Here is a 16,749-nt window from a genome sequence, read left to right as displayed (position 1 = left end):
TTCCTTCCCTCTCTCCCTCCTTCCTTCCTTCCCTCCTTCCTTCCCCATTCTCTCCCTCCCTCCCTTTCCTTTGGCGTGTTCTCCCCCATCGCTGGTCGACACTAACTAGACTTGGGTTAGGCACCTAGAGGAACCTAAGACAACGCCCCAGGTAGGCTGCAGAAGCCAGGTGTGCGCCGGGGCCAACCCCGTGTGTGTCCCAAAACCTCAGGATTGCCATCAAGTGTAGCCATTTTCCTTTCACCCCGATAGCGCTTCTCTCTCTCAGAAGAGCCCCAGGGAAACCCTCCTCCTGGCTCCCGGGTGATCTATCAGGGTGGTGATGACGATGGCCAGGGAGCCCGTGTGTCCTTCAGAGGTGGTGCCCTGCTGGGTCACCAGAGTCTAACCCACTTTGCAGACCAGTAAACGGAGGTGCTGGTGGCAGATGGACTTGCCCAGAGCCACAGGAAGCGCAGGGCGGGATCTGAGGTGAGTCCACCCCGGGGCTCCCGCTCCCTCCCAGGGCTGGACGCAGGCCCCCAGAGGCCAGATTGAGGCGCCACTCGGGCTTGTCCTTTGGGGTGCCAGGCGCCCGCCCACCTCCACGGGGTCGTTGCCGTTGGAGAGGATGTCCAGCAGGTCGGCCGAGGAGACGAAGTAGAAGCGAGGGAAGGCCAGCCTCTTGGTCTCCAGGTACTCCGCCAGCGCCTTCTCGCACATGGCCAGGCTGCGGGTGGGGGAGCCGGTGAGCCCGCGGACAGGGGCCCGGGGTTCCCATTCCTGCTGACCGACCGCGCTGCCCGGACGGGAGGGCACCCCTGCACCCACGGCCGCGGGCTCTTGGCGAAGGCTCTCACAACCCACGGCTCTGCACCGTCGCCCCCGGCCGGCAGTGTGGGATCCCGGCTCTGGCCACCCACGCCCCTGCTCTGGATGTGTGGGGACCCACCTCTTCTTCAGCGCCTCAAGTTTATCGTAGAGACCAGGCTTGTTGGTGGCTTCTACCACGTTGGGAGTCTTCACTGCGTCTTCCATCAAGGCCTGGGAAGGACAGGGCATCGCAAGGTGTTAGGAGACCTGTTTTGTCCAGGGTGGCGTTTCCGGAAAGCCCTGGTGCCAGGGGCTGGGCTCGCCTTGAACTCCATGTCGATGTCGTCAAAGCGCTTGGAATCCTCGGGGAGCTGGGCGCGGATGTCTTCAGAGCCTATGAAGATGCTCTCCAGGTGGCTCCAGGTCCTCTGGACCTCAAACCAGATGGAGATGACCGAGTCTGCCGTGGACAGCTTCTGCTGCCAGCTGGTCACCTCCTTGAGGAAGTGGGACAGGTACTTGGACATCATCAGGTTCTGCAGCTGCACCTGGTTGTCCTCCAGCGTCTCCACCAGCACCTCGTCTGCCTTGAGCATCATGGTGCCCGTGCGCGGGTGTGGCTCGTGCTCGAATTCCATGGTGGTCCAGGTGCTGTCCAGGGCTTTCAGCACCTGTCGGGGGAAGGAGAAAGAAGGGCAGGGTGCGTGTGGCACGCAGGGCTGAGGGAGGACTCGAGGGTCCCAGGACACGGCATGGAGCCAAGGCCTTTGTGGTCAAGTCGTCCACACACGTGGCCACGGGGTGGGAGACCCCGCTGCCCGCCACCTGCCGCCCGTGAAGGGGCAGAGGCGGGGTGTCCATTCACACCTGGGGCATCACTCAGCCTTGGGTAGGAGTGAGGGACTGAGGCGTGCCCACTGCAGATGGACATGGCTCAGCAAAGGAAGCCGGGCACAAAGGCCAGTGGCTATGTGCGGACGTGAGTACACGCCAACCCCAAAGGATGCCACTCTGGTGCACAGACCGATTCGATTTAAAAACACTCAAAAGCAGCAGGTACGAGGTCACACCTGTTCCCTAAGAGCAGGAGATGAATGCCCAGGCCACACTGCCCGGGAGACCCCCGCCGCCAGGAACGGCCCTGCTGTGGTCATTCACTCCGGAAGGACCTGACGTTTCTGTCCCCTGGGTGCCCTCCTGCCAGGCCCTGGACCTACCTTCTCCATGCCCGACTCCTTCACGGCCTTGTCCACGATGTTGCGGACCTCGTCCTCGAACCTGTGGAGATTCAGCTGCAGCAGGTCGGCCAGGGTGGTCTCCTCGGACATCTGGAACTTCACCTGGGGAGAAGCAGCCATGCTCGGCACAGACCCTTGCCCTCTGCGGACACCGGGCGCCGTGGCCGAGGCTTTGCTCTGCCCCCCGCATCTCCGAGCCCCGCCTTCCTTTCCTGTAAACCCACGAGACGAGACGGCCGAGCAGCGGGGGGAGAAGTGTCCCCCGGAACCGCGTGCACCCAGGACTCAGAGGGACCTTGTCTGGAAACAGGGCCTGTGCGGATGGCAAGGGTCCTGAGGGAGGTCATCTGGTTTTCAAGCGGGCCTCGAATCTGATGACCAGGGTTCTCATGGAGGCCGCAGGATCACGGAGGCAGAGGCTGGAGGAGCAGCCACAGGGCAAGGGGTGCTGGAGCCCCTGAAGCAGGAAGAGGCCGGAGAGCCTCCCCTGGAGCCTGGGGAGCCAGCCCCGCCCAGGCCCCAGCTCAGACCCTGGCCTCCGGAGCCGAGAGCCGGCTGTCCTGCTGGCCCAGTGCCCCTTTGCAGGGTTTTGCCACACTGGCCCCAGGAGGCGTCGACCCTCAGGGAAGTGCCGGGCTAGTGACCGCACTGTGACCCTAGTGACCTCACTGTGACCCAAGTGACCACACCAGACACTCGCTGTACCACTGTGATCTTAATGGTCCCCAGAGGCCACGTGCTGAAGGCTCAGCCTCCAGCCTGAGGTGCTCCTGGGAGGGGGCCTTTGGGGAGGAAGCTGGGCAGTGCCCCTGAAGGGGAGGTGGGGACCCTGCCCCTTCCCGGCTTTCTGCTGGCTTTCCAGCCACCGCGCGGTACGCAGACCCCCTCGCCATGCACCGCAAGGAGCTCTGAACCATGGGCCAAGACGAGCCTCCCTCCTGCTGTGTGGCTGTCAGGTGTCTGTCACCGTGAAGCACAGCTGGCTGCCCGTCCCAGATGACTCCAGAGCACTGACTCCAAACCACGGGGAAACCAGTTTAGCCGCTGACCGACTCCAGCATCTCCCGGTTGAGTTTGGGGAAAGCGTCCACCCAGCCTCCCCACGTCCTCAGGTATGCCGACTCCTCTTTCAGTGGGACAGTTTAGTTGCTTGTTTTGCCACGGGGGCCTCTCCTGGGGCACCTGGGTGGGCACTCGAGTCTCCGGGCTCAGGAGGCATCCCATGGCAGCAAGAGAGAGCCCTGGCCCAGAAAGCTTTAATGCAGTGGAGGCGGGGAGGACCCGTCACACTCCTGGGTGGGCACCTCCAGGGCTGGCGGAGACCTGGTGAGCAGAGTGGAGAGCTGCCGGCCCGTCCTCTGTACTTCCCGCCTACTCGGGTTGTCTTTGGAGGCCAAGGCCTCTACCTTCCTGCTTGTGGGCCATGGCCTCGCAGCCGTGAAGCTCTGCCCCTGATCCCTGCTCCCCAGCACCCAAGTCCATTCCATCCACGCCTTTGTGCTTGACTTTGGGTCCTTCTCTCTGCCAAGGCCCGGGCCAGAGTCCACGCCCACCCACAGTCGCCTCCGCTCTGCCCTGGCTCAGGCTTCCTCCTCTAGGCAACTAGCGGCTTCCTGAAGGGCTCAGTCACTTGGCGTTTGAGTGGACCAGGAAGGCTGCAGAACAGGCCTTGGAGCTGGAGTCCACACAGGAAAGCTCTGCCCTCTGACGTCTGCCTGGGGTGTCCCTGCCACCGCTGTTCAGGAGGACGGAAGCGAGTCCCCGAGACAGCCCTCAGGAGTTGCCACCCCAGCCCCGAGCCCTCGGCCCTGCCCGGCCAGGCCAGGCCACCCAGCCCTGAGCGAGCCCTCTGCCCTGGTCACACTGGGAGCTGCCTGCACACCCCAGCGCCAGCTGCCCCTGGAGCCTGGGCCTTCACGTCCACTGTGCGTGCTCACTGGCCCTGCTCGTCCCTCCCTTGTCAATCGGTCTTTGGTCAGTCTAATCCACAGGCCCAGCCAGAGAACCACAGTCGGGCAGGGGGACAAATAAGTCCCCTGCAGCCTCATGTGCTGCCCGCTCCTTCTTGGCTTCCTCAAGAGCAGGGACCTGGCTCTCCTGTGCCCTTGGTGTCCGCGTGGGGCCTGGGCAGAGGGGCTGCTCGGTACCCCTTTTTCACCGTTTGCTGACGGTGGTGAGCTCCCGTCTGCCTTCTGTGGGTGTTGAGCTCCTGGGGTGCGTGGGGCCCCCAGGGGAGCTGGTCCTCTGCTCTAGCTTCCCGGCCCCGTGGACGCACCCTACCACCAGGATGGCTGCACACCTTGAGGACCCAGCGCAGAATGAACACACAGGGCCCTCCGCTCAGAAATCCCTGCCGTCTGAGATGCTGGGAGCAGAGAATGAACGCAAGCATGGCAGCCAGGCGTGGGGTCCCCAGGACCGTGGGACGCGGCCCTGCCTACCAATGACTTCATCGGCACAGCAGCCGAGCCCCTTGGCAGAGCAGCTCAGGACGGCCAGTCCTGCAGCCGGCCAGCTGCCAGCGGCTGCCCCTCCTCCCCATGGCGACGGCGGTACCTGGGTGGCCTGCATGAGCTGCTGCCAGTGGCGGTCGCGGATGGCGGGGTTCTGCAGCTCGCTCACGGCGCGCAGGGACGTGATCATGTTCTTCACGGTGTTGTCCAGCCCCACGAAGGCGTCCCAGGTTTTCATCTCCTTGTCCAGCGACCTCACGTCCTTGGCGAACTTCTTGCAGTCGATGTCCATCTGCTCCACGTTGATGTCTTTCCACTTGGTGGTCTTCCAGTCGTCGATGCTGGTGTTCACCTGCAACGGGAGCCCGGCTTCGGCCCCTCTCCAGGCACGGGGAAGGCAGCGCTGCCCCTCCCTGACCTTGCTCTTAAGGGGCGAGTCCCAGTGAGGAAGAGTTTTTGTTTGTTTGTCTTGCAGTGCTGGGGATCGCTCCCAGGGCCCTGCATCTACCACCGAGCTGTGTTCCTAGGCTCCGGTAAGGGAAGTTTAGAATTAAAACCAGAGTCTGGGAACATGGTTGGATGCAAGGAAAAAAAAAAAAAAAAAAAAAACCCAGTCATATCATAAAACCTGCAATTTAAAAGTTGGTCATTAAAATGTATTTTGGCAAAAACCTGTGTTGGGGCCCCGCTACTGCTGAACAGGACCCAGCTTTCTCTTGCTTCTGGGAAGGACCATGTAACTTGCCTTGGCCAGGAAACATGAGCCATGCCTGAACTTCGAGGCAGTAGCTCTTAATTGGCCATACTTGGTTTGGTGTTCTCCACCTGCCTTGGTAATCACCAAAATGTGCTATTGATACACAGCCTGGAATGCTGAGCCGGCTGCCCCAGGGACAGCTGCTTGGAATGAGAATGTGGATTTCACATGAGAGAAGTGTACTTTTGTTGTTCAATACACAGAGATTTGTAGGGTTGTTTGTTACTGCACAGTAACCTAGCCTATACTGCCTGATGAAAATACCATAGAAGAAACTTCACTCTTGACAACAAGAAACGAAACAAATGAAACCATCTGAAGAAAGCCCTACCAAGAGTATAAACAGAAGATTATGAAGTCTGCATTCTTAAATGTGGGATGGGTTGAAATTGGCTAGGAAGCTGGAAAACCACTAGTTGTTGGTGGAAGGAGAGAGACTGTTGACCCAGGTGCTGGAAGCAGGAAGGCCCAGCTTGCCCAGCGTCCGAGTTCCTTGAAGGCCAAACTAGGAACATCTGCAAGATGCTCACCCTGAAGGCACGAAGACCCCAGCCTCCCACCACCCAGGGGCACGGCCTTCCCAGAGGGCTCAAGCTCATTCTGTGTGCTGTGACCACACGACGCCCTAGTTATCTTTGGAGAACTTCCTTGAGCTATTCAGACTGCCAGTGTTTATCACCATCTCCTGGAAAAGGTCCCCTTTCCTCTCTCCTCTGGGCTCAAGGTTTTACCACATGAAAGAGCAGCACCCCTTCCCAGTAGCCGCAGCTACCCACATGGAGGAGACTGGAGCTCAGTGAGTGGGGAAGAAGAGCAGGAGGCTCTGAGAGGCCCCTCTGCAGACCTGATGTAACAGAGCCTGTGAGCCAGGGCTTCCCTCTCTCTAAACACGCAGAGTGGGCCGGGCAGAAGGAAGGCCTTGCGACGGTTTACTATGGTGGTTTGTTTTTGTAGAAATGAAATAAAACGAGGAGACAGAGCGTGCTCCCGTATGGAGCCGGGAGCGGAGTTCTCCCTCGTGAGTTTGCAGAGTTGGTTCAGTTCCATTTAAAGTCCCCTGTGGGAGGTGAGGAGGGTTAGAGGAAAGATCCTAAGGTTCATTCAGAAGGATGAGAGAGGAAGAGAGCTCAACTACGTTTGAAGGCAGGTGAGCAAAGAGGACAGAGAATGGGGGAGCCACGCATGCGCTCACAGAAAAGACCCAGGGGCGAGCCGCGCTGGGCCGGGCCTCCTTCACTGCCTTCCTGCTGCCCATCAGCCCACAGAGCAGCCACAGGAGACCCAGCTTGGACCTGCTCCCGTGGTGAGTTTCCAGGCCCCCGAATTCCTCTTCGTCTCCCCAAATACCACCCCTCCCAGTTGCTCTGAATTCCCATTTCCCTGGGAGCAAATGAAAAAGTCTGTTCACGGTTTTTTTTTTTTTTTTTAAAGTTGCCAGTTTTCCCAGTTCTCCTAAGATGGAGCGACCCTCTGTCTTACACCTGAGCGACCCTGGGCAGACCACAGCAGGCAAGACAACGGGCAACACAGTCACCTAAGAAGGTCACATTGGGAGGCTTCAGGAGGGGGGAATAGAGCGGGCGCTTTCCTGGCTGCGCTGTGGCATGAAACCAAGAAGGCAGACAGGAATCTCGGCAAGGTAGGCGAATGAAGAAGAAAGCAGGGGTGGGGGGCTTCCCTGGGATTTAACACTGGACCCTCAAAGATCGGGGACTCAGAGGTTGGATATGATAAAGTAAGGAAGATCCTCCAGTGCCACAGCCGCTGCCATGGCCAGAGGCACCGGCCAGAGCTGCCCCTCATGGGCACAGGGGAGGGACAAGGGCACTACAGCAACACACATTTTTAGGAGGACTGAGGTGTGTCTGGGTACAGAGCGTTTAGAGATCACGGACGCTGCGCGACTAAACAGAAAGAAACTGCATCTCGCCCTGCGGCCCACAGAGGACGGAGGAAGGAACCATTTTGCAGCCCCAGCTTGGGGACTAGCAGCTGAGGGAGCCGAGTCCTGACAAACCCAGACCTGGACTGGAATACAGGCCTGGCAGACCCACACTGCACGGCATAGACTGTGCCTAAGTGACCAGGAGAAAATCAGACGTGGAGAGAGTTTGACCCAGGGAGCGACAGGTCACAGAAACCCGCCGGCTCTTCCCCTCCTGCTCCAATCTGAAGCTCGCAGGACCAGCTGGGAGAGACGCATCTGGCCAGGAATTCGAAAGGGCAGGGGTGGGAGAGGATGAGTTTGCAAACCGAACCCGAGACCAGGGAACTTGGGGTCTGCAGGTGAAGCATTGGACTAAGACTCGGTTCCTCCTCCAGGGGAGATCGTGGGATGCAGTCTTCCAGCATGGACCAGCAATTTCCGGGTCCTGGAGGTGCACAGATTTAGAATCTCCAGACTGACTGGCATCTAGCAAAGGGCCTGCAGCCTCCCTGAGCCTCACCCCCACTCCAGGATAACCTCTCCCACCCCAGCAACCCACCCTAAGGGTGGAGCAAGCACCGACTCCAGACGGCCTACCTGCTGAGAAGGGAAGCGGAGAGTCTTCAACGGAAACAATTCTTTAACTTTTCATTGAGACGTTTTTTTCCCCCTTTCTCTGCCTAATTGTGACCCTAATGGTTCATGGACATTTATACATACTCATGTTTCTTTTTTACTTTTCTCATTTCTTGTGTTTTTTGAAACCAGTTATTTTTCATGGATCAATTTTTTGAGGACTTGGAAGTTTGATTAGTATGTTTCAATTTTTTTGTATTATTTTTAATTAAAAATTTTTTACGTTATATATTTTGTCTCTTACTTCTGTTTCCCTTGAATCTCCCTCTTTTCTTCTGCTAACAGCCATCTCTATTGCTCTCTCTTCCTTTAATTTTTTTCCATCTATCCTCTCTCTGCCTCCCTCAAAAAAATCACATCCTACATTATTTTTATTTTCTCCCCGTCCACCATTCAAAATTGTAAACTATTTTACAAACTTACTGTTTCTATTTTGGGCAATGACCCATCATATAATTTCTGCTTATTGTGACAACATTGCAGACAACATAGCAGGACCTATTTGGTTTAATTCTGTATATTGTTTGCATTGGTTGTTGTTATTATTTGTTTCCCCCAAAACAGTGAGGTACTGGAAACCTTCAGGGACACTATAAGTTCACAGGTAGAGACTCTACTGTATCCATACTGTTAGATGGGTAGACACACAAACAACATGAAAAAGCAAGGGAAGAAATCACCCCAAACAAGCCAAGATACTTCAATAACAGAATCCATCACCACCACAGTGGAAAAAATGTCAGAGAAGGAGTTTAGAATGTATATAGTTAAGCTGATCTGCAAGATGTAAGGAGTGATATCAGAGAGAAAATACAGGAAGTGAAAAGTCACTTCAATAAAGAGATAAAGATGGTGGAAAAAAATCAAGCAGGAATCCTTGAAACGAAGGAATCAATAAGCCAAATTAAAAATTCAATGGAAAGCATGACCAACAGACTAGACATATTAGAAGACAGAGTTTCTGGCAATGCAGACAAAATATATAATCTTGAAAAAAAAAAAAAGTTGACCCTGGAGAAGATGTTGAGAGACCATGTGCAGAACTTCCAAAAAATATGGTATAACCTGAAAAGACCAAATACAAGATTTATTGGGATAGAACAAGGCTCAGAAATGCACAATCTTTTCAATGAAATAACATAGAAAATTTCCAAAATCTATGGAAAAACCAGATGCAGGCGGCTTACCAGACCCTGAATATACAAAATTACAACAGACCCACACCAAGGCACATTACTTTTTTTTTCTATCGAGAATACTTTTTATGACACAGGTATCAAATGCATACAATTGTTTGGGGAACATTTAGAGGCACAGAGTTCAATTCCAAAGCTCCATTTCACCCATACAAACTATATCGCACAGTAACCTTGAGGTTCAGCCCCACAGGAATGAGATGCTTTCTAAGTTACTGCTTTCTGAACAGAGAACTCCAATTAAATAGAATCTTCCAAACCAAGGACAAAGCCCTGTATCCTCTTAATTCTTCATATCCTGTGTACAGATGAATACAATCTAAAGATATGTTATAGATTACCCCACCACCATTAAAAGTTAATATTAAAATCGAATCCCATTTCTCAAAAAGTCATAAGAAGTGCACCAGTATTTACAGACCCCTTTAAATTATGCATAAATAAAATCTGTACACACAACACATTGTTTCTCAAAACAGAGCTGCCACAGGGACTTGGGGGTGTCAGGCAAAAGAAAAACCTTTGTGTCCACCCTTTTCAAGTTTACTTGAAAAATCAAGATTGAAATAAGTATGCAAATAAAGCTTCAGCACCTCACAGGAACCTGTCATTTCAAAGAGTCGCCCATTTAAAAGAGTTACTTTTCAAAATTAAAAAAAGAGACAAGAAAAGAAAAATGAAATCGTCAGCAGGCACTGTCTCCACAAGTTTCCTACACTGAGAAGGCCCTCTGGGCCCAGGGTCTGCAGCCACCCGCCAGCTGCTCACTAGCCGCTGAGCACGGGGCACCTGGCCTCCTCCTGAAGGGCACGATCACTGAAGAAGGTAGGTAAAGACTGATTTTTGAAAAACTATTTAGTGGACATAAAAACCAGCCATATCTTAACACTGAATAAAATAAGTTATTGTTGATCTGATTTGCATCCATCTGACATCTCAACAGCTGGGCCCATGGCTTCTTGTCAGCCCAGGGAACTTATGAAAAGCCTCTAAAACTTGTAGCACCGATTTCAGAGGAAGGAGGGATGGGGCTTCCAAAAAATAAGTGCTCAACAAGTAAAACAAAACCCAGTACTTGTCACCTTGGGATCATGCGTCCAAGGTCAGGCCCTGCAGTGCTGGAGAAGCCACAGGGATCCAGGAGGGCAGGTCGAGAGGGTACAAGCCTCCAGTGACCCAGGCCTTTGGGTAGGTGGGTAAGGGAGGCTGGAAGCTCTGCCCCCAGCGGGAGTGCTTCCCAGTCTGTCCCAGCGGAGAAGGATTCCTCCGTCCTTTCCTTCCTGCCCTCTGCTCACCCCCATCTTACTTCCTGTGCTTCTCCATTTTCTCCAGGGTCTTATCAGAATCTGCTGGACTCTGGTCTCCAGGGTTCATATAGGATTTGTCTATGACAATCAGAGCTTCTTTCATGTAGTTCTGCACCACAGACACAGCGGCACAGATGGCCTGGCTGCCAAACCCATGGGTAATCAGGCTGAAATGAGACAAGCAGTTCTGGATGTTTGTTTCCAAGACCCGCGTGGGCCTGTTGTTCCCGTTGGGGGAGGAGGTCTGTGAGTTCGTTATGCACTTGCTGAGCCACCAGGAGCAGGTTCTTCCTCGAGGCCATCTTGTTCCGTCCTACCAGGTGAGGCCTGGTTGTGTGTTTGGCCACTGGCTTACTAGGAAACTGCTTCACAGACATAGGCAAAGCCCCTCGCCAAGGGAACAGCTTTGCCTTCCACCAAGGATGTCGGGAGGGTCATGTGATCCGTTTTCCATCTCCCAGACAGAAGATTCAGTCCAATCTTGTCCAGCTTCTCCTGCAATGATTGGACTTGGCTCTTTTTTTTTTTTTTTTTTTTTTTTTTTTTTTTTTTTTTTGGGAGGGTGCTGGGGATCGAACCCAGGGCCTTGTGCTTACAAGGCAAGCACTCTACCAGCTGAGCTTTCTCCCCAGCCCCTGGACTTGGCTCTTCTGAGAACACCTCCCAGCAATGAGGCATTTAAGCACTCAGGCGGTGACAATTGCCTCTGTGCTTCAGCCACCGTCACTTTATATTTGGACATGGAACAGAGGAGGGATGGTCTTCTAGGAACAGAGAAGAAGACCTCAGTCTCCCCTCAGGGGAGACTCAGGGGTTCTTAGCCATGGAAATGGGATATTTTTAGAGTAGAGTCTGATGGTGCCCAAGCAAGTGTGGGTTGCCGAGATGACAAAGTGTCCTGCACCCCTTCCATCTGGTGGGCCATGTCATGGAGTCCCAAGTTCTTTACCAGGCCACAGTATCCAGGTGTGTGCATGGAGCAACAGCAGGTCTGAGTGGCAGTAGGCATCCCTGCGGGCACCCATGGCACCTCCCTCCAGCCTGGAGAGGTGGGGAAGCAGGTTGGCCCCTCCTGACTCCGATAGCTAGGCCAGGCTTGTTGTTGGTTGCTGGCGGCCATAGGCTGGTGCAGGGGGTTGAGAACCACAGTGTAGGCTCCTCCCAGATGGGAGTAGGTATGGTGGTAGAAAGTAGGGTGGCAGCTGGTATTTGGCAGCTCCAGTGTGGGACAGTGGCGGTGCAGAGCTATAAAGATGCTGTACTGCAGAGGAGAGGTGGGGGTGCACGGTTTCCCATTGATACTCTATCGTGGTGATCCTGAGGGAATGAGTCCTCAAAGCCTGGTGGTGAAGGTCTGGGTTCTCCAGTGCCCAAGGCACTCCCAGGCACCAAATCTGGACCTTCAAGGCACATTATAATGAGAACGCCTACCATACAGAATAAGGATAGAATTATAAAGGCTGCCAGAAAAAAATGACAAGTCATATTTAGAAGGAAACCAATCTGGAACTCTGCTGATTTCTTAACCCAGACCCTCAAAGCTAGGTGATCTTGGAAGAATATATATCAAGCTCTGAAAGAAAATGAATGCCAGCAAAGAATATTATGCCCAGCAAAATTAAGCTTTGGAATTGACGATGAAATAAAAACTTTCCTTGATGAAAGTTAAAAGAGTCACAACTAGAAAGCCTGCACTATGAAACATACTCAGTAAAATATTTCATGAGGAGAAAATTAAAAATAAAAGTGAAAACCGGCAAAGGGAGGAGCTACACTAGAAGAATAGTCAATCAAAGGAGAAAAAAATTCAAAGTAAACACCGAATGAAAAGATGTACCCCATTTGTGTACAATGAATCAGAATGCAGTCTGTAAAAATAAAAAAATAATTAAAAACATCAAAACCAGAAATAAATCAAAATGACAGAGAATAAAAATTATATCTCAATAATAACATTAAATGGCCTAAATTCATCAATAAAAAGACATAGACTGGTAGATTGAATTAAAAAACAAGACTGAACAATATGCTGTTTCCAAGAGACTCACCTCATAGGCAAAGACATCTCAGACTAAAGGTTAAATGATGGGAAAAAGCCACATCATTCACAGGGATCTTGTAAACAAGCAGGGGTTTCCATCGTCATATCAAATAAAGTGGACTTCAAGCCAAAGTTAATCAGAAGGGACAAGAAGGACATTTCATACTGCTTAAGGGAATTGTACACCAACAAGACACAACAGTTGTAAATATGTATGCCCCCAAAATGGAGCATCTACATACATCAAACAAACCCTTCTCAATTTCAATAATCAAATAGAGCAAACACAATAATACTGGGTGACTTTAACATACCTGTCTCCAAACAAATCCTCCAAACAAAAACTAAATAAAGAAGCTATAGAACTAAAACACACAATTAATAATTTAGACTTAACAAATATATATGAAATATTTCATCCATTGATGACTTAATATACTTTCTTCTTGGTAGCATATGAATCCTTCTCTAAAATAGATCATATCTTAGGCCACAAAGCAACTCTTAGAAAATACAAAAAATAGAGATAGTACCTTACATTCTATCAGATCATAATGGAATGAAATTAGAAATCAATGAAAAGATAGAAAACAGAAGCTATTCTAACACATTGAAACTAAATAATATGCTGTTGAATGACCAATGGATAGCAGAAGAGATCTGAGATGAAATAGAAAATACTTAGAAGTAAATGAGAATAGTGATACAACATATCAAACTCTCTGGGACACTATGAAGGCAGTGCTAAGAGGAAAGTTCATCGCATTGAATTCATTTGTTGAAAAAATAGAAAGTCAACAAATAAAATAAACCTAACATCTTAAAACCCTAGAAAACAAATAAATCAATACCAAAAGCAGTAGAAGAGAGGAAATGATTAAAATCAGAGCTAAAATAAATGAAATTGAAACAAAAGACATCCTCCAGAAAAATTCACAAAATAAGTTGGGTCTTTGAAAATCTAAATAAAACTAATAAACCCTTAGCCAAACTAATAAAGACAAAGAAGAGAAAACCCAAAATACTAAAATTCATGATGAAAAGGGAAATATCACAAGAGACAAGGCTGAACTACAGAAGATAATCAGAAACTATTTTGAAAATTTATACTCTAATAAAATAGAAAATCTTGAAGACATCAGCAGATTCCTAGAGACATATCACCTACCCAAATTGAATCAGGAAGACATTGAAAATTTAAACAGATCAATTTCAAGCAATGAAATTGAAGATGCCATCAAAAGTCTATCAAGAAAGAAAAACCCAGGACCAGAGGGATGCTCAACTGACTTCTACCAGACCTTCAAAGAAGAACTGACACCAATCCTCCTCAAATTATTCTATGAAACAGAAAAGGAGGCAACCCTTTCAAACTCATTCTATGAAGCTAGTATTACCCTGATAGCAAACCAGACAAAGACACATCAAGGAAAGAAAATTTCAGACCAATATCCCTGATGAACATAGATGCAAAAATTCATAATAAAATACTGGTAAATTGCATTCAAAAACATATTTAAAAGATAGTGCACCATGATCAAGTGGGATTCATCCCAGGGATGCAAGGGTGGTTCAACACACATAAATCAATAAACAAAATTCATCAAATCAACAGACTTAAAGACAAGAATCACATGATTTTCTCAGTAGATGCAGAAAAAGCAGTTGACAAAATACAGCTTCCATTCATGTTCAAAACACTAGAAAAATTAGGGACAATAGGAACATACCTGAACTCTGTAAAAACTATATATATTAAAACCAAGGACAACATCTTTCTAAATGGAAAAAAATTGAAAGCATTCCCTCTAAACACTGGAACAAGACAGGGATGCCCTCTTTTACCACTTATATTCAACATCATCCTTGAAACTCTAACCAGAGCAATTAGACAGAAGAAAAAGATTAAAGGAATACAAATAGGAAAAGAAGAACTTGAACTATTACTATTTGTTGATGAAATGATTCTATATTTAGAAGATCCCAAAAAACTCCACTAGAAAATCTCTAGAACTCATAAATGAATTCAGCCAAGTAGAAGGATAAAAAATTAATACCTATATATCAATTGCATTCTTATGCATTAGCAAAGAATCAACTGAAAGAGAAATTAAGAGAACTATCCCATTGATAATAGCCTCAAAAAAATTGGGAATCAATCTAACAAAAGGGGTGAAAGACCTGTACAATGAAAACCACAGAACTCTAAAGAAAGAAATTAGAGAAAACCTTAGAAGATGGAAAGATCTACCATGTTCTTGGATAGGCAGAATTAATATTATCAAAATGTCCATACTACCAAAGGGTTATGCTGATTTGATACAATTCCCATTAAGGTTCCAATAACATTATTCATAGAAATAGAAAAAGCAGTCATGAAATTCATTTGGAAAAATAAGAGGTCTGGAATAGCCAAAGCAATCTTTAGCAGGAAGCTACACACCAAACCTTAAATTATACTACAGAGCAATAGTAGCAAAAACGGCATGGCATTGACACCAAAACAGACATGAAGACCAATGGTACAGAATAGAAGACACAGAGACAAACCCACATAAATATGGTTATCTCATACTAGACAAAGGTGCCACAAACATACTTGGAGAAAAGATAGTCTTTTCAACAAATGGTGGTGGGTAAACTGGAAATCCATATGTAGCAAAACGAAATTAAACCTCTATCTCTTGCCCTGTGCAAAACTCAACTCAAAGTGGCTGAAGGACCTAGGAATTAGACCAGAGACCCTGCCCCTACTAGAAGAAAAAGTAGGCCCGACATCATGTCAGCTTAGGAAATGAATTCTTCAACGAGACTCCTAAAGTGCAATAAGTAAAATCAGGAATAATAAATGGGATGGTATCAAACTAAAAAGCTTCTTCACAGCAAAGGAAACAATCAAGAACATGACGAGATAGCCTACAGAATGGGAGAAAATCTTTGCCACCTGTACCTCAGATGGAGATTAATTTCCAGAATATATAAAGAATAAAAACCTTAATATAAAAAAAAAACCCAATCAATAAGAGGGCAAAGGAACTGAACAGACATTTTACAGAAGAAATATGATCAGTCAACAAATAGATGAAAAAATGTTCAACATCACTAGAAATGCAAATTAAAACTACACTGAGGTTTCATCTCACTCCAGGCAGAATGGCAGCTATCAAGACTACAGGGAACAATAAATGTTGGTGAGGATGTGGGGAAAAAGGTACACTCTTGCATTACTGATAGGACTGCAAAATTGGTGCAACCACTCTGGAAAGCAGTGTGAAGATTCCTCAAAAAACTTGGAATGGAACCAACATTTGACCTAGTTATCCCACTCCTCGGCATATACTTAGAGGACTTAAAATCAGCATATTGTAGTAACACAGCCACATCAATGTTTATAGCAGCTCAATTCACAATAGCTAAGCTATAGAACCAACCTAAGTGTGGGGGTGAATGAATAAAGAAAATATGATACATATACACAGTAGAATATTACTCAGCCATAAAGAAGAATGAAATTATGGCATTTGCTGGTAAACGGATGGAATTAAAGACTATCATGCTAAGTGAAATAAGTCAATAAAAAAAAAAAAGGCTGAATGTTCTCTCTGATAACAGGATGTGGACTCACAATAGGTGGGGGTCCAAACACAGAGGAGAAGTTCACCAGATTGGACAGGAGGAAGCAGGGTGAAGGGAGGGAAGATGGGAATGGGAAAGCCATTAGAATAAATCTGACATATCTTTCCTGTGTGCATATATGAACACACAACCAGTATAACTCCACATCATGTATGACCACAAGAATGGGAAACTACACTCCATGTATGTATGACATGTCACATATAACTAAAATGAACAAATAAACTTTAAAAATGATGGTCATATTTAAAGGAACAGAAAAGAGGGAAAAGGGAGCTAAGAGGAAGTGAGATTTCTACACTCAAAGTCATAAAATGTTGATATAGTGGACTGATAAGTTACAGAGTGATATGGGAATATGCAAAGTGACTCCTAAAAAAACTATAATGAAAATAACCAAATAAAGTCAAGATGAAACAAAAAATGTTCAAATAAAAGAAGAGGCAGAGAAACAAGAAACAAAGAAACAGAAAAACAAAACAAATGTCAAGCTGAAGTCCTAACATGACAATGATTGCCTTAAGTGTAAATGGTCTAGATGTACCAATTAAAAGACAGAGACTGGAAGGGTGGGTGGAAAAGCAGAGCTCAGCAATAGTCTGCCTACAGGAAGCTCACCTGAACTAGGAAGCGTAGGCAGGCTGAAGGTGCAAGAACGAAAGCAGATACCCTGTGGGAAAACACTGATAAAAAGCAAAATCAGCTGTGTCAACAGTGGCTAAAGTCAACTTCAGAGCAAAGACAATTGCTAGAGACAAAGAAGAAC

At 48.5% G+C, this 16,749-nt stretch overlaps 1 protein-coding gene and 1 pseudogene across 1 annotated transcript in view; both read right to left on the bottom strand.

Annotated features, from left to right (window-relative positions):
• Dnah17 (dynein axonemal heavy chain 17) overlaps positions 1–16,749 on the bottom strand; it is a 113,712-nt gene that overhangs the window by 56,710 nt on the left and 40,253 nt on the right. Inside the window, exons 26-30 of the mRNA XM_047542791.1 lie at positions 4,587–4,835; positions 2,010–2,132; positions 1,116–1,463; positions 932–1,023; positions 583–709 (exon numbers count right to left, since the gene is read on the bottom strand). Of these exons, the coding sequence (XP_047398747.1) occupies positions 583–709; positions 932–1,023; positions 1,116–1,463; positions 2,010–2,132; positions 4,587–4,835 (939 nt within the window). The remainder of the gene's footprint in view (positions 1–582; positions 710–931; positions 1,024–1,115; positions 1,464–2,009; positions 2,133–4,586; positions 4,836–16,749) is intronic.
• Positions 10,302–11,331, bottom strand: LOC124981036 (transcription factor AP-2 gamma-like; annotated as a pseudogene).

The sequence above is a fragment of the Sciurus carolinensis genome, chromosome 3, assembly GCF_902686445.1.
Source record: "Sciurus carolinensis chromosome 3, mSciCar1.2, whole genome shotgun sequence".
Taxonomy (NCBI): domain Eukaryota; kingdom Metazoa; phylum Chordata; class Mammalia; order Rodentia; family Sciuridae; genus Sciurus; species Sciurus carolinensis.
Note: the sequence above shows the minus strand (reverse complement) of the source record. Positions and strands in the feature narration are given on the sequence as shown.